Source organism: Aquarana catesbeiana, linkage group LG11 (genome assembly GCF_042186555.1).
Source record: "Aquarana catesbeiana isolate 2022-GZ linkage group LG11, ASM4218655v1, whole genome shotgun sequence".
NCBI lineage: Eukaryota > Metazoa > Chordata > Amphibia > Anura > Ranidae > Aquarana > Aquarana catesbeiana.
The window spans coordinates 51,382,154-51,408,057 of NC_133334.1; the positions used below are offsets into that span (position 1 = coordinate 51,382,154).

Below are 25,904 nucleotides of genomic sequence, written 5' to 3' on the forward strand. Positions count from 1 at the left end.
TCCTTCCTTCTACCAATCAATCACTTCTTTTGTCTTGAGACATTCAAGCACAACATACTTATTTGCCCAGCGCTCTTCTTTGTTCTTTTTACCAATCATGGCTTCGGTATGTATTGAGGCTTTTTAGCCCGCGTTAACATTATTAACATGACACTGTTCTTACTTTACTTATTCTGTCATTTTTTAGTTTTTATAGGCATCCCTTTTAGGCCTTCTGCAGCCAATTACAGGGCTAAGTGTGATTGTCGCCCCCAGCTGCTTGATTGCGCCTGCCTGGCCCCGGGAGTCTTGACAGGGTATGTCTGGGGTGTGGGTACTATGGAGATGTTCATTCCATCCCCCCTGTGGAATGTAGGAGGTTACAGTTGGACTGGACCGTGAATACTATGCTGATCAATCGCTGATTGATTTGTATTTTTTATATTTACCTGTTTCCAATTTTGTTTTGTGACAGTTTTTCTTCTTTTTTAGAGTCATTAATTATTTTCTGCTATATTCTATTCCCCTGATGAAGCCAATGTCTTGGCGAAACTAGTAGGGATGAATTGACCTGCTACTACCATTCAATATCAGTGGTGTCGGTCAACAGAAGAATTGTACAGTGCTCCACTTGTATACCGTTTACAAATTATTTGTTGCTTGATTTTAAATTTTACACTATTAAAGATTTGATACTTTTATAATACAGTACCATGTGTGTTTAGTTGTCACTGGCACCGCTATAACCCCCCCCCCCCCCCCCCCATGTCCTGTTATTAATTTTCTGATTCAGGGATGAGGTGCTGTTTCTATTAGGACATACCACTAACCAATTTTCATTTTTTACAACCCAGGTGTTTCAGTACACCATTTTTGTGGTGGTTTGTCACTCTAGATAGTAAGATACTCCTAATTTATGCTTTTGTTGTTTTTCATCATTATCTATGTATGATTCATTATCTTTGTTTTTTTCTCTTCTTTCCCTTTTATTTTTTATTTTTTCAATAATTCTTGTGTGAAAATTTAAATTTTTACATATTTTCATTTTGTGGATTGTTAGATTCCATAATTACCGTATTTATCGGCGTATTACACGCACAGGCGTATAACACGCACATTCATTTTATGAGGGAAGTTTCAGGAAAAAAACGTAAATTTTAAATAAGGTATGCCCATCTGCAGCCTAACAAGTGCCATCAATGCAGCCTCTTCAGTCCACATGAATGCAGCCTCACCATTGCCATCAATGCAGCAGCCTTGCCATTGCCATCAGTGCAGCAGCCTCACCATTGCCACCAATGCAGCAGCCTCACAATTGCCATCAATGCAGCCTGATCGATGCCCATCTGCAGCCTAGAGGGGACAGGGAGGGGGGCGGGACGAGCTCCGACAGATTACATACAGTGAGAATCTCCTATGATAGACAGAACAGTGGTCCAATGGCGTCCCAGTCGACGGGACTTCCTATTACAGAGGCTGCCAAGTAAACAGGAGATTCTCACTGTATTTAATCTGACGGCGCTCGTCCCGATCCCTTCCCTGTCCAATCCGAGGCAGCTAAAATTTAAGTATTGGCGTATAACACGCATGCACTATTTGCACCCAATTTTCATGGTGAAAAAGTGAGTGTTATACGCCAATAAATACAGTAATTAGCAGCAATTTAGCATGGCAGACTTTTGTGGTGAGGCCTTTGAGGGCCTGATGACAAAGATTCGATCATCCCAGACGAAGGCAAACATTTCTGATGATGACCTTGATCGGGCGTTCATGAGATTGCAGCGCCTTCTTGAAAAGAAAGTACATATTTATTGGCATAAGGTGTATTTTGAAAAATATTCACAGAATAGTATTGTCCCATGGGGTTTGAGGATCCAAATATTCCCGAATATCAAAAAAATTAATCATTCCCTTAAACAATCCTGGGAGCATAATCTTCAAATGTGCTCCCTGGAAGTGATCTCCATTTTGTGAAAACAATATGAATCTGAGCTCAACCAGCTTGATTTTCAGATCAATAATTGGTATCAGGAGCATGCGCTCGGTGCGCCTTCCCCCAGCTTCACCAAGCGTGACAAGGACATGCGGGTGCATCTGGAGGAATACACGCTGGGGATTATAAACATAAAGGAGGGGAAATTCCTTTGTGATAAATCTGCTCATGAGAATGGTTTTGCCTATAAGTGGAACCAAACAAGTTTTAATAAACCTTTTTCCAAACCTTACACTGCTGAGGCACCTAAACCAGAGAATGAAGTACCTAATGTTAACTCTGTATCCTTCTCAACTAGCTCTTCCACCACTTATTGCGACCTTTCTCAGGATAGGTTACCTAAAAAAAGAAAAGGGGATCGCACCACCACTTCTACAGATTCACTTCACCGCACTTTTGGACCCACTTCTATTAGTCGACCTTCAGTGGTTCGTACCCACCTCTCTAAGGCACACTCGTCTACCCCATTTCCTTCTACTGGTAGACCTTCGTTTACACCCTTACCTTCTAATTCACCATCACATCTTCCACTAAGCACTACTACTCCTGTTCTCTCTACTTCACTATCTTCATCCACCGTTCCTTGGGTTAGTGAACCTACCCTATTGTCATTATTTCCCATGAGTACTCTTTCCATTGATCCCAAATTGGCACCTATTTTTTTAGGGAAGACACCAGATTCAGTAGTGAATCATCACAGCCCCTGTAAATCAGGGCCTTGCAGGATTAGAAATTGTTAATCTTTCATCTGTTACTTTGACAGATGAACAGGTTAATGTACTTAAACTAGGTCTTACTTTTTGTCCCTCGACAGATCTTGACCGTTTTCAATTGATTAAGGATATACATCTGTTCGCTAGACCCCTTTTGTTCAAGGTTATTTATGATAAACCTTCTTCATCAGAACTTCCTAATTATCCCCCTTTGGAATTCTCTGATACTGAACTTCGAGCTATGGATGACCTTATGCAGCTTTGGGAGGAGGGACACACTAGTGACGAGGAGCCACCCTTCCCCTCGTGTGGTGTCTTCATCCCCGGTGTGTCCTTTCCTCCCCATTTCATTTAAACCGAAATTGCGAGCTTTCCCCTCACTTCAGACCAATCCCAACATTTACTCCATACACATAACTTATCCTCTAGACATCGGAAAGCCCTTAGGGATTTACAATGTCATCCTGACCTGGTCATCAAACCGGCCGACAAGGGCGGCAATGTCATTGTCATGGATGTCCCAGTCTATGAGCGTATGTGCCTGGACATCCTTGACAACAGACATTGGTATCGCCCTATTTCTAAGACTCTAATACAAAACTTCACTAGTGAGTATTATGGGTTCATTTTTGAAGCCTATCAATTGGGCACAATTGATTTAAGTACATGGAATTATCTGAATGTGAAGGATCCAAAGATTTCGACCTTTTACTCCAAAGGTGCACTAGTCACTGCAACAGCCACCTGGACGACCTATCGTCTCCAGCTATCAGAGCCTAGACAAATATTTAACACCTCATGTAACCGCCCTTTTTTCTTATGTTCAGGACACCAATGATTTGCTTCGCAACATAGATGGGAAATAGGAAACAGGTTCCTCCCAACACATGGTTGGTAGCCCTAGACGTGGAAAGTTTATACAATTCAATCCCACATGCCAAAGGAATTGAGGTTATTCGTGCCCATCTTATACAGCGTGGACCTTCATCCAATAATTACAGCCAGTTTGTCCTTCAGTTGCTTGAGTTAATCTTGACTAGAAATGTATTTATGTTTGGTTACTCCCACTTCCTCCAGGTGCAGGGGGTGGCCATGGGGACTAAATGTGCCCCGTCTTACGCCAACCTGTACCTGGGGGGGGTGGGAGAGGGATCTTTTTTCTCAAGAGCCCTTATCAGGATTACTTCAACATGTCATTCCCTGGTATAGGTATATTGATGATGTTTTTATTTTATGGTCAGGTAGTCGGGATGAACTCTCGCAGCTGATGGACTAGTTGGCTGTCAATGCCTACAATCTTAGCTTTACAATGGAATGCAGTCAGTCCAAGATCAGTTTCCTAGATTTGCAAATTCATGTTGATGAGGATGGAATTCTACACTCATCTTTATGTCACAAGCCTTTCGCAGGCAATACTATTTTACATGCCATCAGTGCACACCCTCAGTCCCTATTGGACAGCATCCCCTATAGTCAGTTTTTACGACTTAGGAGGAACTGCACATTGGACGCTGATTTCCATCTTGCAGCCAAAGATTTACATGACAGACTCCTCCAATGAGGATACCGTCGGTCTCTGCTCAAAAGGGCCTTTAACAGAGTAACTAAACTTAATAGACATGATCTGATCCATTCGACTAAACTTAACAAACCGAACCAATCGGTGAGGATCATTACTCAATTTTCCAAACAGCATAGTCAAATAAGAAGTATTTTCCATAAATATTGGCCACTTTTGATGGCGGACAATACCATTACAAAATATCTAAAATCTTACCCCAAGATCACATATATACGTGCCCCTTCAACGAGGGATCATTAAGTTCACAGCCACCACATGTGCAGAAGCCCAGTGGACCTTTCCGCTGTTGGTACCTTTCAATGTGGTGGTTGTGATATATGTCCTTGTATTACTAATTCCAGGGACGTTTTTCTCCCCAATGGCCAGGTTCATCGTGTTAAACACAGAGTTACGTGTAAAACAGTCAGAGTAGTTTATTTAGCTACTTGTATATGTGGTTGTTTGTACTTTGGAAAGACGAAGCATCCTTTCCTTAAACCTATTAAAGGCCACATTGCACCCCTATATAATCATCTAACTACAACTGCCCTGAATAGACACATTGCTAGCCAACATGAGTATGATCCAGATGTCGTTCGTTTTGCTGCACTTGAGCATGTACCTTTACATGTTCGTGGTGGCAACATCGACATCCCCTTGCTCCAGCTAGACTAGATGGATACACAATTTGGATGCTATAAAATTTCCTGGGTTGAACGAATATATTAGCTTTAAATCCCTTCTTTAGTTTTTTACATATTTAATTTTGCTATACTATATTCAACTCTTTGTTTATTTGGCAACCCCTATGTGTATTTATTTCTGGCCTCATATGACTTTGATCGCCTGTCTGCATTGGGCCCCCATTTCCTTCTTTCATCATGCCCTTCCCCCTTCTCTCCGTTTTTGCTCTTTCTGCTGCTTTCCCGAACCCTTCAACATTCTTGGGATCAACATAATGCTTCTTGAGTATATGCCGTTGAATCAATACCTTTTATAATTGTCATCACTGTTAGAATTACATCTACTTTATTTATTTTACATTGTTTGTTTATTTGTAACTCATTTTGTACTTTGTATATTATGATTAGGGTAACTTAGGTCTGTGGCATTAGCTATGTATTAAAATATTGATAGATCCTATGTATTGCTTTGAAATGTTGATGGTTCCTTTATCTCTGAGCGATTGGTTGCTAGCCAGGCGCCCTTTTTGTTGTTTGGGGGCCACGTCCCTCTACAGCCTTTGGTTGCATGGACACCCAAGCGGTGAATGTCATTGACAGTCGGCCCGCCCCTTCGGCCCGCGTTCACGTCCCCTATCCGTTCAATTCTAAATTGGCCTCTTTTACCTCCCTCCTTTGGTGGGTGGAGGTTATTCCCTTCCTCTCCTCCCACATTGCCATGATCACGGCCTGGTTTGTCATCATCACTTGGTTGTCCTCACACCATGTGATTCAGGTCGCGCTCGGCATCTTGGGCATTGTAGGCTATTGTCCCTGGACACTGCGCAGGCGCACGGGTCGTCCTTTGTCCGCTCCCGATTGGCTAATTAATAATGCCGAACGGGTGGGGGGTTTAAAAGGTTGCTACTATCATGTCTTCACTCGCTGACTTCCTTGAGCGCTGTTGCTTTGCTAGCTATTTACAAGGTAAATTCTGGTTCTGAAAAAATCCCTCATTTCTCTTGCTGCCCCTTTCTTTTATGATTAGATATTCATTGGAATTACTGTGCTGATTTTGGGCTTTTTTGAATTAGACTTAGGTGATTGAACCATCTGGATATTTTTGTTATCCAAGTGTGGCTTTTGCCTCCAGCTTTCCACATTGCCTTATCTGACTTCATTGGGCTTTCTAATGCCCTTACTTGCTTCCAGTGTGTGAGGGTAAGCATTTTCTCCTTTATAAACTGAAGTTTTTTACATGCATTATTACTTATAAAGTCTTGGAAACTTCATTATTTATGCCACTAATAATTATGAACTCTATTGTTTTTCTAGTCCTTCCTTCTACCAATCAATCACTTCTTTTGTCTTGAGACATTCAAGCACAACATACTTATTTGCCCAGCGCTCTTCTTTGTTCTTTTTAGCAATCATGGCTTTAGTATGCTTTTAAGCCCGCGTTAACATTAAAATTACACTGTTATTACTTTACTTATGCTGTCATTTTTTAGTTTTTATAGGCATCCCTTTTAGGCCCTCTGCAGCCAATTACAGGGCTAAGTGTGAGTGTCGTCCCCAGCTGCTTGATTGCGCCTGCCTGGCCCCGGGAGTCTTGACGGGGTATGTCTGGGGCGTGGGTACTATGGGGATGTTCATTCCATCTTGTGGGAGGGCCCCCCGTGGGATGTAGGAGGTTACAGTTGGACTGGACCGTGACTACTATGCTGATCAATCGCTCATTGATTTATATTTTTTATATTTACCTGTTTCCAATTTTGTTTTGTGACGGTTTTTCTTCTTTTTTAGAGTCATTAATTATTTTCTGCTATATTCTATTCCCCTGATGAAGCCAATGTCTTGGCGAAACTAGTAGGGATGATTTGAACTGCTACTACCATTCAACATCAATGGTGTCGGTCAACAGAAAAATTGCATATAGTGCTCCACTTGTGTACCGTTTACAAATTATGTGTTGCTTGGTTTTAAACTTTACACTTTTAAAGATTTGATACTTTTATGATACCATGTGTGTTTAGTTGTCACTGGCACCGCTATAATCCCCCCTCCATGTCCTGTTATTCATCCTCTATAAACACCTCTTGTAGATTCTCGACCCACTGAGCTCCCAGTCTCTCTCACTAGACTTGCTGATTCACTGCCACTGAATCCCTTGAGCTCTTCCGATCTTGTTACACAGGGGCTGATTTACGAACATGTTGGCGCATTTGCGCGCGCAGGAACAATTTTTGCGACATGGTTCATATTTGAATAAATAGAAAACAGCTGTTGACTTGCGCCGGATGCGCGGAAACGTTTCACGCATGGCCGCAGACACATTCTTAAATACAGAACAGGCATTGGGCACGTGCTCATTGTAATGCTGATCATCTTAATGAGCTTTTCCTTAGCACATGAAGTATATTGCTTCCAGTTTTATTCCATTCATTAACTTCTTTTTGAAACAACTCAATATTCATTCTAGAGATCCATATCTGTGTATTATGCATTCTGGCCAATTCATTTCCCCATACACCGTGCAATGTGATTGGATAATGTCTGATTCCACTCATCTGTCTATGTAATTCTTTTCCCCATACACTGTGCAATGTGTAAAGGGTTAATACCCAAAAAGAGAAAGCAGCTTGTGTCTGGTGGTGTAGCTGAATAGTAACTCCTATTCAAACTGAGTCAGCACAAAACCAGATGCAGTTCCGTGCGCTTTTTTTCTGCAATAGAAATGCATGCACAGTTTTTTCCATGTATTGCAATGGCTCTAGTTCACACCATGCAGTCAGTTCCAGTCAGTTTTCGGTGCAGAAACTGACCGGAAACTGACTGGAACTGACCTAGAGCCACTGGAATACATGGAAAACACTGTGCAGAAAAAAAGAACACGGTACTGAATGTGGTGTGAACTGGCCCTCAGAACTTTAGTTCTTGAAGAAACTAAAGGTAATGTTGTAATGTAATGTAACGTAATGTTGTAATGTTGTAACCCCTTTTTTTGAACAAGTGTGAAAAATACATTGCTCACAGAGAGGGGAGTATTTCCAGCATATTATCTGTGTGATCATGTGTGTGTCTATGGGTAGTTTGCCCCCCCCCCCCCCAAAAAAATTATCTATTATATTATTATATTAGTATATATGAGTTAGCCTTCATATGTCATATGTCTTTAAAACAAACTGTCGCTATTTCTCTTGATCTTTCTATCGCTATAAATCTACATATGATACACACACATATATATATATATACATACATATACACACATACACACACACACACACACACACACACACACATAAAAAAACACACACATGCCATGGGCATACATTTATGCAGATTTTGACCATAAATATGTAATGTGTCTAGCCACTGAACCACTTGCTGCCCACCATATAGCAATATGACGTCGGCAAAGTGGTTGAGATATCCTGACCGAACGTCATATGACGTTGCCAGGATATCAAGCCGCTGCGCGCCGCCGGGGGCGCGCATTGCGGCGATCGTTGTTACGGTGTGTCAGTCTGAGACACTGCAACTCCGATCTAGGTAAAGAGTCTCTGACAGAGACTCTTTACCATGTGATCAGCCGTGTCCAATCATGATGTAAACAGGAAGAGCTGTTGATCGGCTTTTCCTCATTCCCGTCTGACAGACACGAGTAGAGGAGAGCCGATTGGCTGCTCTCCTGACAGGGGGGGTCTGTGCTGATTGTTTATCAGCACAGCCCCCCCTCGGATGCCTGCCTAGGACCACCAGGATGCCGCCAGGACCACCAGGATGCTGCCAGGACCACCAGGGATGGCCACCACACTGTACCACCGGGTATGCCATTATAAACTACCAGAGAAATGCCAATCTGTGCCCAGGCAGCTGCCAATCTGTGCCATTGTAAAATGCCTGCCAGTGCCAGCGATGCCTATCAGTGAAATCCAGTGCCAGTCATCAGTGCCCATCAATGCCCATCAGTGCTGCCTTTCAGTGCCCAGTGCCGCCTATCAGTGCCCAGCAGTGCCGTCTATCAGTGCCACCCATAAATATCCATCAGTGAAACCTTTCAGTGTCCATCCGTGTCGCCTATCAGTGCCACCTATGAGTGCCCATCAGTGCCACCTATCAATGCCCATCAGTGCCGCCTATCAGTGCCCATCAGTGTCGCCTATCAGTGCCCATTGTCAGTGCCACCTCATCGGTGCCGCCTTATCAGTGCCCATCAGTGAAGGAGATAACTTACTTATTTAAAAAATTTTATAACAAAAACAAATTTTAAAAATCTCTATAGGCGACGCTTTAAAAATGTTTACAGGTTGCCTGTTTAGAGTTACAGAGGAGATCTAGTACTAGAATTATTGCTAGTGAACACTGTTTACATATGTGGGCGCTGTAACAAAAATGTAAGCGTAGGATAGTTTTGCCTTAACGAGATGTGATGTGTAGAAATAGTGTAATTGTAGATGTAGTTTAATTCTGGGTTATTAAAAATATAGTATTCAATATCAGTCATGCACATATGTTCTTTCATTAGCATTTGAAAAGGACAGAGCCAGTTTCTAGGATCGAGGCTTAAGCCTCAAACCATTGGAGACCATGTAAAATTTCATGTACAATCTGCGGCATGTAAACTTCCCCTCAAATTAAACCCAAGATAACAAAAAACAGAGAAAGTCTTTGTGTTTCCAACTTAAAAAGGAATATATGATCTGTTTGCAAATAAATTGACACATGATATGGGGATTGATGTTGGTGTTCACCTTTATCATGAAAAAAGACCCTATCACACAGAAAAGGCACTGCAAAGCATTTTACAACTTTGAGAAACACAGTAAAAGTTCTCACAATAAAAAAAAAAAAAAAAAAAAAAAAAAAGGGTAGATAAAATAAAGGCAAGTAAACAGCACTGTGAAAGTCTAATGCCCCGTACACACAGTCGGACATTGATCGGACATTCCGACAACAAAATCCATGGATTTTTTCCGACGGATGTTGGCTCAAACTTGTCTTGCATACACACGGTCACACAAAGTTGTCGGAAAATCTGATCGTTCTGAACGCAGTGACGTAAAACACGTACGTCGGGACTATAAACGGGGCAGTAGCCAATAGCTTTCATCTCTTTATTTATTCTGAGCATGCGTGGCACTTTGTGCGTTGGATTTGTGTACACACGATCGGAAATTCCGACAATGGATCTTGTTGTCGGAAAATTTTATATCCTGCTCTCAAACTTTGTGTGTCGGAAAATCCGATGGAAAATGTGTGATGGAGCCCACACACGGTCGGAATTTCCCGACAACACGCTCCGATCGCACATTTTCCGTCGGAAAATCCGACCGTGTGTACGGGGCATAACTACTCAACAAGTCAACAGTTATAAAAATCATGTGAAGGTCGCCTATGCACCGAAAAACAAACAAATCACACCACATACAAAAGAGATAACACTTAGGACAAACGGACAAGTCTTTAGGACATAGCTAACACAATCAAGACAAATGCATATACTTTCAAACAGCTAAGTATATCAAATAAAAAGGCAAGTCATTAGTCTACACATCCCTTCAACCACACACATAGACCTCCCTGTTTTGTGTGTATCATGCTACACTTTATAAGAAATGTAAGGTCAAAATAGGTAACAGCCGAAAAAATTTTAGTAAACAATTTTTATTAGTGAATTAACCATGATTCCCATAACTTTTGAATAGTTACTAAAACAATCTAAATTCTAAGCAATAATAAAATCAATGCCTGCATAACAAAGTATACACACAGCAAGGTGGCCTAACTTTAGGCAAATGTACACAAACCACATCCCCCCCCCCTTATATTTATTTATTTATTTATTTATTTCAGGTACTTATATAGCGCCGTCAATTTACGCAGCGCTTTACATATACATTGTACATTCACATCAGTCCCTACCCTCAAGGGGCTTACAATCTAAGGTCCCTAACTCACATTCATACATACTAGGGACAATTTAGACAGGATCCAATTAACCTACCAGCATGTCTTTGGAGTGTGGGAGGAAACCGGAGTACCCCGGAGGAAACCCACGCAGACACAGGGAGAACATGCAAACTCCAAGCAGGTAGTGTCGTGGTTGGGATTCGAACCAGTGACCCTTCTTACTGCTAGGCGAGAGTGCTACCACTACACCACTGTGCATAGGAAACGCTGTATGGAGCGAACATTTGCGCATGCGCAATGACAATTCCCACGTGCTGCTTGTTCGTTTGCGCATGCGCAATGAAAAATTCTTCACTTTGTTTACCTAACTTTTCTTATGGGGAAAAGAATTGCTCAGACAGATGAGTAGATTTTTGATATTATCCAATCACATTGCACAGTGTATGGGGAAATGAAATGCTCACAAAGATGAGTGGATTCAGACGTTATCCAATCACATTGCACAGTGTATGGGGAAATGAATTGCTGAGACAGATAAGTGGATGCAAATTTGACCAGATTGTACAGTGTATGGGGGGGTGATATGGCTAAACTGGTACTGTGTAGAAGTAGTTGAAAATAGTAGAGTTTTGAGTATGTATGTATGTAATATATATATATATATATATATATATATATATATATATATATATATATATATATTTTTTTTTTTTTTTTTTTTTTTTTATGTAAAACATACAAGCAGTTATGCACACCTGAGAACGCAAATGTGCTCATGCGCAACACATATTTAAAGCGGAGGTTCACACAAAAATTGAACCTCCACTTTTCAGAACCCGGTGTTACATTTGGCACCTTTCTGGGGGGGGGGTGCAGATACCTTTATAATACAGGTATTTGCACCCACATCTGGGCATAGACTCCCCCTGTCTCCCCCCCCCATGCTCCTCCCCCTCTTCCTGTCCCCCCCATGCTGTCTGCTGGGAAACACACGGGTCCCAGAGACAGAAAGGACCATCTGTATTGCGAAACGCGACTTGCGCATGCGCAGTAGGGAACTGGGAAGTGAAGTCGCAAGTCTTCACTTCCTGAGTCCCTTACTGAAGATGGCGGCGGCAGCACCCGAGAGCCGAGCGACATATCGGCTTCGCGTGCCGACATCGTGGGCGCCCTGGACAGGTAAGTGTCCATGGTTTTAAAAGTCAGCAGCTGCAGTATTTGTAGCTGCTGACTTTAAAAAAAAATTTTTGGCAGACCTCCGCTTTAACAAGCTAAAGTGCGTGCGCCCTGTCAGGCGAGGATGAAATGGTGTGGTCTGTCAATGCGCATGTGCAGTTGAGTAAGCTGAAAGGTGTAAAAAGGCTTGATTAGTTGTAAGACAGATCTACATATTCTGGACAGAAATTGTGCATTCAAACAAGATTATATACATACATTTTAGCCTGGTAATAGAAGATGGTAAACTGTAGTAAAGTTATCCATAGTATTCAGACAAAAATGTAGAAAATTACATTGGCTGCGCTTGCTAACGGCAGGCGCGAAAGTTTGCGCAATAGCGCTTCCTTTGTAAATATGGTTTGATGCATGTGAGTGCACCATAATTTTTGATAAATGTCTTGAGTCCCGTTTTTTGTGCAGTTGCTCCAATTTCTCCACTGCACCACAGGCGCAGGTCTTTAGTAAATCACCCCCACAGTATCTTCCTCAAGTGTCACCCCTGCTTCCCTGCTCGTTCCCTGGCTTGGCACCTGCTGAAGTTTCCAGATTCTTCATCATCCCCGGTTGGTGAGAATACTGCTCCAGTACTTGCTTCAGCTACTCACTGTGGCCCCTGATAATAAGGTGGATGGTCCCTTAGTGGCAACAGCTTTCCCTCTACCTCCGACCACGACAGGTTCTCTGGCCGGCAGAACCGTCACTTCTGGTTGGACTTCAAGCCGCAATCCCAACCCTGCACTGCTCTCTTGCTTCTGGATAGGCCCTCAGACAGCCTAGCAGTCAGATGAGCCCAGGATAGGCCCAAACCTTGGCCTAGCAGCCCGGGCAGCACAATACACGTCCACCCAGACAGCCGACCAGGTGGCACAGAACCCCGATCACCTGACTCCACCCAAATATATAGGTTCTCCCAGCAGGCCAAGGGATTTAAGAAAACCCCTGCCAATTGGCTGAGATACCCCATATACTCCTAATATGTCCTTGCATTGCCCTTGTCTTATCTAATGTCACCAGGTACCTGGCCACCTAGCTGCAGAAGAGAGAAGTGCAGCAATTCCAGACGTAGGGTGAACTCAATTGATCCCTAACAATAGGTCAAGGCAAATACACCTGGCAGGTAAATTTAGGAGCAACCTTGCCTAAACATCAGGGTGCTACATCCAAAAACCATGTGTGTATTTTTACTTGAATCTTGATGTTTTTGTGTATTTCTTCCATATATGTGCAATAATCCAGTGTGAAACTTTGCCTCTGAGCAGGAGCTTCCTGTAATAAAGACCAGTCACTGCTGCTCCTTGTCCTTGTGCATGGTGACTGGTCTGGTCTCTGTCCCCTCCTGTAGTTTTCTGCAGGCAGCCTGTAGCAGGTGGGTCTGCCAAGTCCCTCTCACAGCTCTGCTGTCTGTATAGACTATGTACAGTGCAATGATAATGTCACTGCTACTTTTACAAGGTAATTATTGCGCTGACTGAAAAAATTGTGCGTAAAAGCGCAGAAAAAGTATTTTTAAAAAATCTCACTCGCTGTGTTTTTCTTTTCCATAAATTATTTTTGAATTCACTTTAAATGTGCTTTTTGAACTTGCTAGAAAATGTTACTACTCCAGGAGAGTCAATTCCTTAGCACAGCCCCTCCTTTCTTATAGGTTATATCCGTCTTACCTTTTTAGGAGTGTTTAATTACTGTATTTGCTGGCCCAGCTCCACTGCCCTCCCTTCCCCTCCCTACATAAACCTTTTATGATGCTGCCAGGGAGGAAAAAGTGAATACTATAGTGTCACTTGAGTGGTAGCTTAGTTTGCTGGGGCTGTCACTTATCACTTCAAGATAATGCTCTGCAGAAGCTTCAGGCCTTTTGGATGTCTATAAAAGGGATGCTTTTGCAGGTAAATGATATTTATTAATACTATAAAAATGTTAAAATGTTCATATAATCTTATGGGAAGATTTTTGTTGAAGTGGATGGTCTGGCAATAGAATCTCATAATAGTTGCTCATAGACAGGTCATTGATTGTTTTGAACAAGAGAAAAAGAAAAATAACTGGAAAAATTATTTTCTTCATAAGGTGTTTAACCACCATGGTTTCTTTAAATAATTAGTGTCAATGATTGTGATGTGAAAAATTTGGAAACATTTTCAAAAGAGATTTATGTCACTTAATTGTAATGATAAAATTCATTAGGATAGTATTAATTTTGCTAGTCTCAGACAAACTCCCATCCATAGTCAGCGTAAGGTATCCTAACTTCACCTAGCAGTTATAGCCATCCTTGTAGGCTACTGGAAGTATTAAGATGTTTCTCCGTTTTCTTGACAACCATAGGAATACTCGAGGAGTGCAAGGTTTACATTCCGAATTTAGGCACTTGGTGGACTCTGAGGGGGAAGAAGAAGAAACCTTTTTGGAGAAGGACTATGACACTGCTGACACTTCCTGCAGCTTCCAATCCTTCAAAACCATGGCTGCTATAGGTGTTGGGATTATACTGCTGTGTTTGCTGGCAGCTGGTTTTGCCTACCTGTTGGGAAATTCAGGATGTACACTGGTAGATGTATCAACATCATGTGGAAAGGTTCGTGGTCATCACTGTGATCATGTTTATATGTTTAAAGGGATTCCTTATGCCAGTCCCCCCACTGGGCCATTGCGTTGGAGGCCTCCTGTGGGGCTCCCCTGCTTGAATGACACTCTCATTGCCACAGAGTTCAAGTCCATGTGTGCCCAAGTGAGGCCTTTGAGTGAGACAGGCACAGTGATGGGCTCAGAAGATTGCCTGTATGTCAATGTGTGGACACCATCACTGAATCGTGAAGCCAAACTTCCAGTCATGGTTTGGATCCACGGAGGCTACCTTTTAATTGCCAGTGGCGCAGAACCTGGCTATTGTCCCAATGAGGATCTAGTAAGGGACAGCCATATCGTCCATGTCAGCTTCAACTACCGTCTTAATGCTTTTGGATTCCTAGCTTTGGCTGAACTCCGAGAAGGATCACCTACCAACACCTCTGGTAACTGCAACACAGCACATGTACAGATCTATTTTCTCTATCTTCCCTTTAATCATTATTAGTTAATATTTGCCCAATGCCTTTTCCTGTCATATAAGAGTGCCTCCTGCCAGTATAAGGTGCAGTTATTGTGCAGCTATCAGTTTTAATGCATGGTGCCGGCTTATAGTAGGTATGCAATTTTCTCTAAAATATCTACATCAGTAGATCTTCCAGAACACACTAGATTCTGTTGGTTCCAGTCTAAACTGTACTTTGCTATGTATTGCCCTAGAACATTGTTTAGGGAAGTCTAGCTCTAATAGTCCACAGACCCCTGAGTGATGGTTGCCAAGCCGTTGACTAGACATTTCAGTTTTTGCACAGATAATTCTAGGGGCTTTAGGAGAGGCTTGGGCAATATGCACCAGAGATTGTGTTTTTTAAAAAGACTAAGTATATCAAGTCATTTTTTAAAACTTTCGGACAGACAAGGGAAGGGTTAAAGCATATCTAAACCCAAAAGCAAACATTTAAATATACTGCAGCTTACCAGTCCTTAGATGTCCTGGCTAAATTAGATTTACTTGTTCAGGCTCAGAACAGGTTCAGCAAATACAGAAAATACCTGTTCATTGTACCAGAAAAGCAGCGCCTTTGTCACTTTGTGTGAGCTGAAAAAAAAACACAAAGAACATTAAAGTTATTGTGTAATCTACTAGCCCCATCAATCCACCATGTATAGTAATTGCGATGAACAAAGGCAGACACGTTTGAGGTCCAGCCTGTGTGACAACCATGGCTCCCTCCATAGATATAGTGGAGAAAAAACGTAAACATGAAGAGACAGGAAGGCTTTTATTTTTAGGACTACCAGTTGGCAATAAAAGAAAACAAGAGGCTGAAAAAATGCTATCTGAAGACTAGTAAGTTTCAATATACAGTAAAACCTTGGTCTGCCAGTGTTTTACAAGACTAGCAACACTTTTTTATAAATTTTAATTTGATAAACGAGTGATGTCTTGATATACGAGTAACATCACGTCACAAATGAGTATAAAAGAGAAGAGAGGTGCCTCTAAGTGTAGCAATATGGTTATATTTAATGAAGGCACAACATTTAGCAACTCACTTGATTGATGATTAAAACAGGCACATCTAAGTATGCAGGCATCCATGGTAAAGCTGTCCACATAGACCGTCCTCCGCATCGCCACCACCATCGAGGTCATCCCTTCCACTCCACGGGTGCTTCAAGCCTCACTTTCAAATCGCTCTATTGCAGGGTAATCTTCCCGGTCACGATTGCAGCCTGACAGCGGTGAGAGCAGGCGGTGCAGTGGATGGTCTATGTGGATTTTGCTTCTAATCCCCTTGTGGAGGCTGCCATTTGTAGATGGACATTTTTACATTGCTATCATTTTCAATTATTTCTTATGGGGAAATTCGCATTGATATACAAGTGCTTTGTGTTACAAGCACGTTTCCGGAACAAATTAGGCTTGCAATCCAAGGTTTTACTGTATAACAATTTTTGTTTATGGGTCTAGAATTTAAAACACCACTCAATTTTTTTTGCTATCATATCCTATTGGGAAGATTTACATTCATTGCTTGGCTACAGACATAATGGAAAGTAAGATGAAATCTCTCCATAGTAAAGGAAATTCCCTTAGTTGACACCATCAAAACAAAAGTTTTTTTTTTTCTCTGGAAATTAGTAATTATCTGTTAAAATAAATTAAATAGAACAAATTGTATGTGAATGTTAAAGGGGCACCTTGTATTGCATGGCCAAGGGAGCCATCTTTTAGGGTGCCCTTGTGGCAGCCTTTACCTCTTCTCTGAAAAGCAATTTGTGGTGGATAGTTTTTGAGAGGGTAGTTGACAAGCAGTTGAGAGGTGGTATGTCACCTCCTCACTACCTGTTTTGACTCTACAAGGTCCACACCACCTGGCTGCTACCAAGTGCATTACACGAAGTTGCAGGGTGGTTGTGGTGCTGTCCCATTCACTTGAATGGGTCAGGTTTGGCATCAGTTCTGCTCACCGAACCCGAAAAGGGGTATAATTCTATTCTATGGTCATGGCATGTGTACAGCACATTTCTTTCCCCCCCATGCTGAATAGAGTCTTTTGCCATCTGCCAAACAGGCAGGGAGAAGAAATCCCTTCAAAGTAAGGGAACCCTTGGCTGTCAACAGGGCCACCAGAACAAGTATCCTCTTTGGATGATTTCCCCTCTGTTCCTTTTCTGCTGGCAATCCAAAATGTTAGCTTTTTGCCCTTTTAGTTCCAGTGTAATGGTCACCAAGACTATTGCCCAATTTAAAATTAACACAAAATGGCTTTACATATATAAAAATATTTACTCATAATACATTAAGCACAAAGGATTCCAAGCAGGCAACAACTCCTAAGATCTAGTCTGGTTCCAGTGGTGTAACTGGTTGTTGTGGTGCACACAAATTTAAATACAGCATTTTATATTTATATATATATTATACATTTTTGTAAATATTTTATCATATCTTTTCATGTGACAACACTGAAGAAATTACACTTTGCTACAATGTAAAGTAGTGAGTGTACAGCTTGTACAACAGTGTAAATTTGCTGTCCCCTCAAATTAATTCAACACACAGCCATTAAATGTCTAAACCACTGGCAACAAAAGTGAGTACACCCCTAAGTGAAAATGTCCAAACTGGGCCCAATTAGCCATTGCCCTCCCAGATTGCATGTGACTCGTTAGTGTTACAAGTTCTCAGGTGTGGATGGGGAGTAGGTGTGTTAAATTTGGTGTTATCGCTCTCACTCTCTCATACTGATCACTGGAAGTTCAACATGGCACCTCATGGCAAAGAACTCTCTGAAGATCTGAAAAAAAGAATTGTTGCTCTACGTAAAGATGGCCTAGGCAATAAGATTGCCAAGACCCTGAAACTGAGCTGCAGCACGGTGGCCAAGACCATACAGCGGTTTAACAGGACAGGTTCCACTCAGAACAGGCCTCGCCATGGTCGACCAAAGAAGTTGAGTGCACATGCTCAGCGTCATATCCAGACGTTGTCTTTGGGAAATAGATGTATGAGTGCTGCAGAGATTGAAGGGGTGGGGGGTCAGCGTGTCAATGCTTAGACCACATTCCGCACACTGCATCAAATTGGTCTGCATGGCTGCCATCCCAGAAGGAAGCCTCTTCTAAAGATGATGCACAAGAAAGTCCGCAGTTTGCTGAAGACAAGCAGACTAAGGACATGGATTACTAAAACCATGTCCTGTGGTCTGATGAGACCAAGATAAACTTATTTGGTTCAGATGGTGTCTAGCGTGTGTGGCGGCAACCAGGTGTGCAATGGCGTCCCTAGGGGGGGCCAGAGGGGGCCCTGACCCCCCAACATTATGCTGTGCCCCACCATGTGCCCCCCACCCCCCCCCCCCCAATTAAAAAAAAATTATTATTTTTTTTTTACAAAAAGGCAATGTCTAAGAGGGAGAGCGTCCTCAGTCAACTCCTGCGGGTGATTCCTCCCCCCTCCCTCTGCTCGCTGACACTGCATAATGCGAGCGCTCACACAACCACGGCCGCCCGATCTGCTCCTTCCCCTGCATCTTCATTGGCAGGGAGAAGAGCAAGTTGCAGGAAGGACTCCACCAGGACTCTCAGTTACTGAAAAAACAGACGAATTTCTCCCGTCCTTAGGACAGGAGAACCAGCCTGTAAATTCAAAGAGATGCCAGACCAGAGCAGTCAATAGCAGGGGCAGGACAGCAAGAGGAGGCTGGGAAACCCCTCAGTGGCAGAACACCAGGGCCCGGTGGCAAGACAACCTTTGCAACCCTTATATTTTCTTGGTATGCTGGTGACATCTATCTCTTGTTTCTGTCACCCTGGGGGGGGGGCAATACAGTAGGAAGGGAGCTCACTGCAGAACATGTGAAAGGGCCGTTGTGGGATCGTAGTAAAGGGCCCCAGGATATATATGGGCCCCAGGATATATATATATATATATATATATATATATAGCGCAATAACTCTGGAGCTGCTGATTTAAATCGGGCTGTTACCGTCACCATTTTACCTGTAGTTTCACCAATACCAGACTTAGAGTCCACGTTGAGCTTATTATCTGACAATGTAGGCACCAGTCACTTTAGTACTTTTCCAATGCTTTAATGGGATATAACTGGAAGAAGGAGCAGGAAAGAGGTAGAAGAAGAGTTGCAGGAAAGTTCAAATACCTTTTCTTGGTGTAGCACTAAGGAATTGAAATCCTGAAGACGAATGTATCTTCAGTCCAGGATTAAATCTTTGCCCGCCCGGATAGGTCTCTCTCACTAACCTAGCAGCCGGAGCGCAGCACGAACAAAAAGTCTCTGCCACAGACTTGAGTAGAACAAAACTGTACGATCCTCTGCCACAGGATGTAGTAGGTTTCTTATGAACAGCAACACAGTACCAGAACCTTTAAGCCGACCCGGCAGTACTTGTGCAGTAGATTAGATTAAGATGCGTCCTCTAATCGAGTCACCAGGCCCCTCTTAAGACCAGCCTTCCGCATAGTCCCTTCTAAGATGGGTCCTCCCCTGGGTCTTCTCAATTGTCCGGCTTCTTCCTGCAGGACAGACAGCACAGGACCATCCCAGCAGTAGTAGGCCCCAGACAGGCTTCTGGGCCTACTTGCACGGCTGCAGCAACGCAGCCCTCCAGCCCGGAGGGCAACGAGGTAGAACTCTCTCTAGCGCATGGCATCTGTCCCATAAATACCCTCTCCTAGAATGCATCACAGAGGACCGCCTCTGCTGAATTGTCTCTGAGAAAGACGGGCACTCCATATACTTCAGCTTGTTGCTTTCCAACACCGACCTATGGTGACAACGACACCCACAGGCAACAATGTGGAACTGCACGCAACACAGCCAAAGCTGGAACAGAGGCTAATTTAACAATAGATTAAATCTGAACTATGTACAGAACAGATGACCCACTAAATTTACACATAAGCGGTAGATTAAAAAATCTACCAGCGCTACATATATATATAATTGCATTTTATAGTTGCCCCCCTACTTTTGTCCCTGTCCCCCCATGTGCCCCCCCTAAATATGAAAGCTGGAAATACCACTGCAGGTGAGGAGTACAAAAGACAAGTGTGTCTTGCCTACAGTCAAGCATGGTAGTGGGAGTGTCGTGGTCTGGGGCTGCATGAGTGCTGCCAGCATTGGGGAGCTACAGTTTATTGAGGGAACCATGAATGCCAACATGTACTGTGACATACTGAAGCAGAGCATGATCCCCTCCCTTCGGAGACTGGGCCGCAGGGCAGTATTCCAACATGAGAAGGACCCCAAACACACCTCTAAGATGACCACGACCTTGCTAAAGAAGCTGAGGGTAAAGGTGATGGACTGGCCAAGCATGTCTCCAGCCTTAACCCTATTGAGCATATGTGGGGCATCCTCAAACGGAAGGTGGAGGAGCGCAAGGTCTCTAACATCCACCAGCTCCGTGATGTCGTCTTGGAGGAGTGGAAGAGGACTCCAGTGGCAACCTGTGAAGCTCTGGTGAACCTCATGCCCAAGGTGGTTAAAGCCGTGCTGGAAAATAATGGTGGCCAAAAATATTGATACTTTGGGCCCAAATTGGATATTTTCTCTTAGGGGTGTACTCACTTTTGTTGCCAGTGGTTTAGACATTAATGGCTGTGTGTAGAGTTATTTTGAGGAGACAGCAAATTTACACTGTTATACAAGCTGTACACTCACTACTTTGTAGCAAAGTGTAATTTCTTCAGAGTTGTCACATGAAAAGATATAATAAAATATTTACAAAAATGTGAGGGGTGTACTCACTCGTGTGAGATACTGTATGTCGTGCTACCCTTCTTAATTGCACACTCAGCCTTTCAAAGACTGAAGCAAATAAATAACTGGGCTTCAATGAAGTCACTAAGTCACTTTACCTCATCCTACCTCAGCATTTGTATAGGTTTGTATGTTATGTTTTTTTCTCTAAATTATGCCATAGACGGTCATTATTTATATACTGTACTTTATTGCCTAGTTGAAATACATTTACGGCAGATGTTGTACCTGCCAAAGGATATGAATTGCTGTCCATCTAACACCTTCTGCAATACAGTTTGGTCACCTCCAAGCCCCATTTTGAATGGACAGTGAGTGATAGAGCATCAGGTTACTGATGAGCTCATCCCTTTTCTCACTTTAGCTCCTCCGATCAACATGTTCTTTGTTGTCGTGTGTGTACTAAGCAAACATGATTGACTTCCAGCGCAGCTCTTCCCTCTCCAAGTTTGAGTGCTGCTTTGCAGGGGTGTACTAGCAGCCTATGATAGTAACAAGGCCGTCTTTAATATTGATTGGACCCTGGGCAAAACTTTTCCTGGGGCCCCCCCATGCAGTTTCTCTCTCCACCTGCTCTGAGACATACAATAAATAGCAGCTGGACTCATTATCAGTTTACTGAATCAGATCAGGCAGTGATTGCGATCGGTTGCCAGAGGTTACAGTGTATCATTACCGCTCACTGACTGGTTGCTAGAGGTTACAGCACACATTACGGCTCACTGATTAGTTGCTAGAGGTTACAGCACATGATTTCTGCTTGTTGATTGGCTGCTAGAGATTACTGTGGATATGACCTCAGGGGGGCATGATATACATATCAATGCCACCGGCTGCCGCTATTTACATATGAATGCTGCCGCTATTTTCATATGAATGCCGGTAATTTACATGTAAACACAGGGTCTGCAGGTGAGTCATCTGTACACAACAAAAGGGCAGAGCTGGGCAGCATTAGTAGCAGCACTTCACACTGAGATATTGGGACACAGCACGGGACTAAAACCTCAAGGTACGAGGGAATTTAAACCAGGATAGTTGGCAAGTATGAGGCCGCTGCTTTGGGCCCCACAACAATGACAGGGCCCTGGGCAGCTGCCCCTTTTGCCCTGCCTTAAAAATGGCCCTGGATAGTAAGTGAAATAGAGGTACTGAAATTAGGTGAATTTAAAAATACTTGTAACTGCTTTCATTAGTATTTTTCTGTATCTTGAGTTTAACTTTAGGCAAATGAGAATAATCTTTTTCTCAACCACTGACTTGCAGGAAATTATGGATTCATGGATCAGGTGGTTGCCCTAAGATGGGTTCAGAAGAACATCCAATATTTTGGTGGTGACCCAAACAAGGTGACGATTTATGGCCAAAGCTCAGGTGAGAATAGTGTTGCAATAATAGATCATTACCATAATGAACAACTTTGTGCTTTTTTATTTTTTTAGATTCTGTATCCGAGGAGCTTACAATCACATGTCCCTCTATGTCATACAAACACATACATACATACATACATACATGGAGCCCTATGCAATCAGAAGCCAGTCCCCCTCCCCCTCCTTTATTTTGGATTGTGGGTGAAAACAAATATAACAAGGGAAAAAAAAAAAAAAAGCGGGGTAAATCTATGGCACCTCATGGAAATTAAACTCTGGGCCTCAGTACTATAGGGCCACAATGCTAACCACTGCGATACAATGCTGTCATGTATCATTTAAACATTTTAAGTTATGTTGAGTTGTAGACATTTTTATAATATTTTGTGCATATTTGGTAGGAGCTTTGTTACAAAAAAAAAAGCATCTAGAGACAATGGTCCTTTAAACTTGGACATTGTATTATTATAATAAATACATTATTTCTTATAGTAAAGCAGATACCATAATGTTCCATAGTTATGTTTTGATTTTGACCATCCTCATATAAAAACTCTTAATAATGAAGGAGGGACTTCGGTCTGGACTATGATGACGTCTCCATTGGCCAAGGGCCTTTTTCATCGTGCCATTGATATTAGTGGATCCTCTGTGTTTAAAGCCACCATGGCGGAGGCAGAAAAGGACAACCTGGTCTTCCTGAAGAAAACAGGCTGCAAAGATGCTGAGTGTTTGAGGCAGCTGAATGTAACCAAGATCCTTCAAGTAAGTGTCACCCTAGAGCGCTGTGGAAACTCAATGCATTTTGGCTAAACTTATTCCCCTCCCATGAATGGATAACGGCTGATATCTCTGGGTTCTGGCAGCGCCATGAGGATCATCTTGATTTGAGGTTAACCTGGGAGGCGTTTAAAGCGTTTCTCAGAGGTATTTTGATCACTGAGGTCACAGACATTAAATCCAAAACAAATGCTCAAAAGGACCAGGCAGAGCAGACGGTGAGCCGGTAGGAAGCAGAATTTATAGCCGACCCCTCTGATGCAGCCAGGGAGGCGTGGATGGCTGCTCAGGAGGTGGTCGATCGGATCACTGGGGCAGCAGCAGACAGAAAAAGATTTTTTAATAGACTGGCTTTTTATGAGGAGGGGGAGCAAACGGGCCGCCTGCTTGCAAAAATAGTGAAGGCTTCCCAGACCTCCCCATCCATCGGAGCCTTGCGCATCGAGGGGGGGAAGTCGGCGAGCACCCCCACCCACATTATGCAGGAACTGGTGAAATTCTATTCTGATCTGTATAGGTCCCAGGCTAGTTAATCGACCGATGACCTGCAGGATTATCTGCGGGGAATTGAGCTATCTGGTCTTTCGGTCACTCAGAGGGTGCTCCTGGACTCCCCTATTAAATTGGAGGAACTACAAGAGGCGCTTGGCCTCTTCCCTAATTTGAAGGCCCCGGGGATGACGGCCTCCCAATGGAAGGACTTATCCTACCTTGTCTATTAAAGGTCCTTAATTAAGCTAGGAAATGTCAATGCTTGCCTGACTCCATGACCAAAGCCAACATTGTCCTTATTCTAAAACCGGGTAAAGACCCATTAGATCTGAGTTCGTACAGACCAATTTCCCTCTTGCAGATCGATATTAAAATCCTTGACAAGGTTTTGGCCCTACAACTTAATAGGGTTATCTCCTCTATCATCCACTCGGACCAGTCAGGATTTATGCCCCAAAAATCCACGGCCATAAACCTCCGCAGACTTTTCCTAAATATACAAACACAATCAGATAATGTAGAGGATAGCGCTCTGCTGTCATTGGATGCCCATAAGTCCTTCGACAGCATAGAATGGAAGTACCTATGGGCGGTCATGGGCAAATTTGGCTTTGGCGAGGGGTTTTTATCCTGGGTACAACTGCTGTACTGCTCACCACGGGCGGTCATCCGAGAGGCGGGACACATCTCTTTGCCATTCCCCCTACATAGGGACACTCGTCAGGGCTGCCCACTGTCCCCTCTCCTCTTTGCCATCGCCACTGAGCCCATGGCAGCCTTAATTAGAGCCAACCAGGGAATCTGGGGATTCCAACATGGAGAGATCCAAGAGAAACTAATGCTGTATGCGGACGACACCCTGCTACTTCTGGGAGACACAGCTGACTCCCTGAAGGAAGCCATGGCAGAGATTGAACGGTTTGGGATATATTCAGGACTTGTAATCAACTGGACCAAATCCTCACTCCTGCTGCTGGACGTAACTCCAGCAGGGTGCAAACGATTCACAGGGTGCCGGTAACTACCTGCTTCAAATACATAGGTGTTCAGATCACTTCAGAACCACATGAGTTTATCTCCCTCAATCTGTCCCCGCTATTAAATAGGATCCGTGATAGAGCCAAAATTTGGTCTCGCCTTAAGATGTCCCTAGTATGGAGGGTTAATCTGATAAAAATGATTTTTATGCCCCAGCTCCTCTATATTTTACATAACACACCGGTGGTGATCCCTCTTAAAATGTTCCGAATCATTAACTCCATTTTTAGGGCCTTTATATGGCTAGACAAACCCCACGGATAAAACTAGAACAATTACAGAAGTCCAAGGATGCGGGGGGTCTTGCACTCCCTAACCCCTGGATATATTACTTAACGGCTCAGTCGCAGCATATTGCCCGGGCCATGCCAGAGGACCCAGGAACAGGGGACGGGTAGCCACACTCTGACCCCATTAGAGCCCTTATGTGCTATGCCACTGGATCTGACGATGTACCTACGGGTTTGGAAGCCTTGGCATATGCTAAATCTAACAAACGATTCCCAACATGCATCCTTATGCAAAAAGTATGGAACAACTTAGGCAACAGGCGGTGGATGGCTTTACCGGCTGCAGCCTAATATGGGCCAATGGATATTACGAGGAGTTGCAATCATTGGAGTGCGGGGCTCAGTGGAGATGACGTGGGGTCATGCACCTGCAACATATTTTTAATGCAGGAAGACAGATTCCTGCGTTGAGGGTGCAATTTCACCTCCCGCAATCAATGTTTTTCTACAATATGCAGCTGCAACATGCGGTGGCAGCGCAGACCAGCGGGGCCCCGTGGGTTCTCTCTCTGACCCCGATATTCCATTATTTGACTGAGGTGTCCCAGTTTAAGGGCTTTATCTCCAGATGCTACTCCATGAGTCTCCATATCTACCTGGAAGGGTTCCCCCTAGGAGCGTTGAGCAAGTGGGAGAGGGATGTAGGAACATTTGTGGAGAAACAGTGGGAGGAGGCACTCCAGGCGGTACAAATCTGCTCCCGGAATGTAGCTCAACGCCTGTCCCAGCTGTACATAACCCTTATGCCCTGTACACACGATCGGTCATTGATCAGACATTCCGACAACAAAATCCATGGATTTTTTCTGACGGATGTTGGCTCAAACCTGTCTTGCATACACACGGTCACACAAAGTTGGTCGGAAATTCCAAACGTCAAGAACGCGGTGACGTACAACACGTATGACGAGCTGAGAAAAATGAGGTTCAATAGCAGGGCGGCTCTTCTGCTTGATTCCAAGCATGCGTGGAACTTTGTGCGTCGGAATTGTGTACACACGATCAGAATTTCCGACAACTGATTTTGTTGT

At 43.3% G+C, this 25,904-nt stretch overlaps 1 protein-coding gene across 4 annotated transcripts in view; it reads left to right on the plus strand.

Annotated features, from left to right (window-relative positions):
- LOC141112015 (para-nitrobenzyl esterase-like) overlaps positions 1-25,904 on the plus strand; it is a 79,644-nt gene that overhangs the window by 37,079 nt on the left and 16,661 nt on the right. For all 4 annotated transcript variants that reach the window (XM_073604337.1, XM_073604336.1, XM_073604335.1 and 1 more), the window contains 3 exons: positions 14,368-15,053; positions 22,167-22,274; positions 22,842-23,038. In XM_073604337.1, coding sequence (XP_073460438.1) covers positions 14,368-15,053; positions 22,167-22,274; positions 22,842-23,038 — 991 coding nt within the window. The remainder of the gene's footprint in view (positions 1-14,367; positions 15,054-22,166; positions 22,275-22,841; positions 23,039-25,904) is intronic.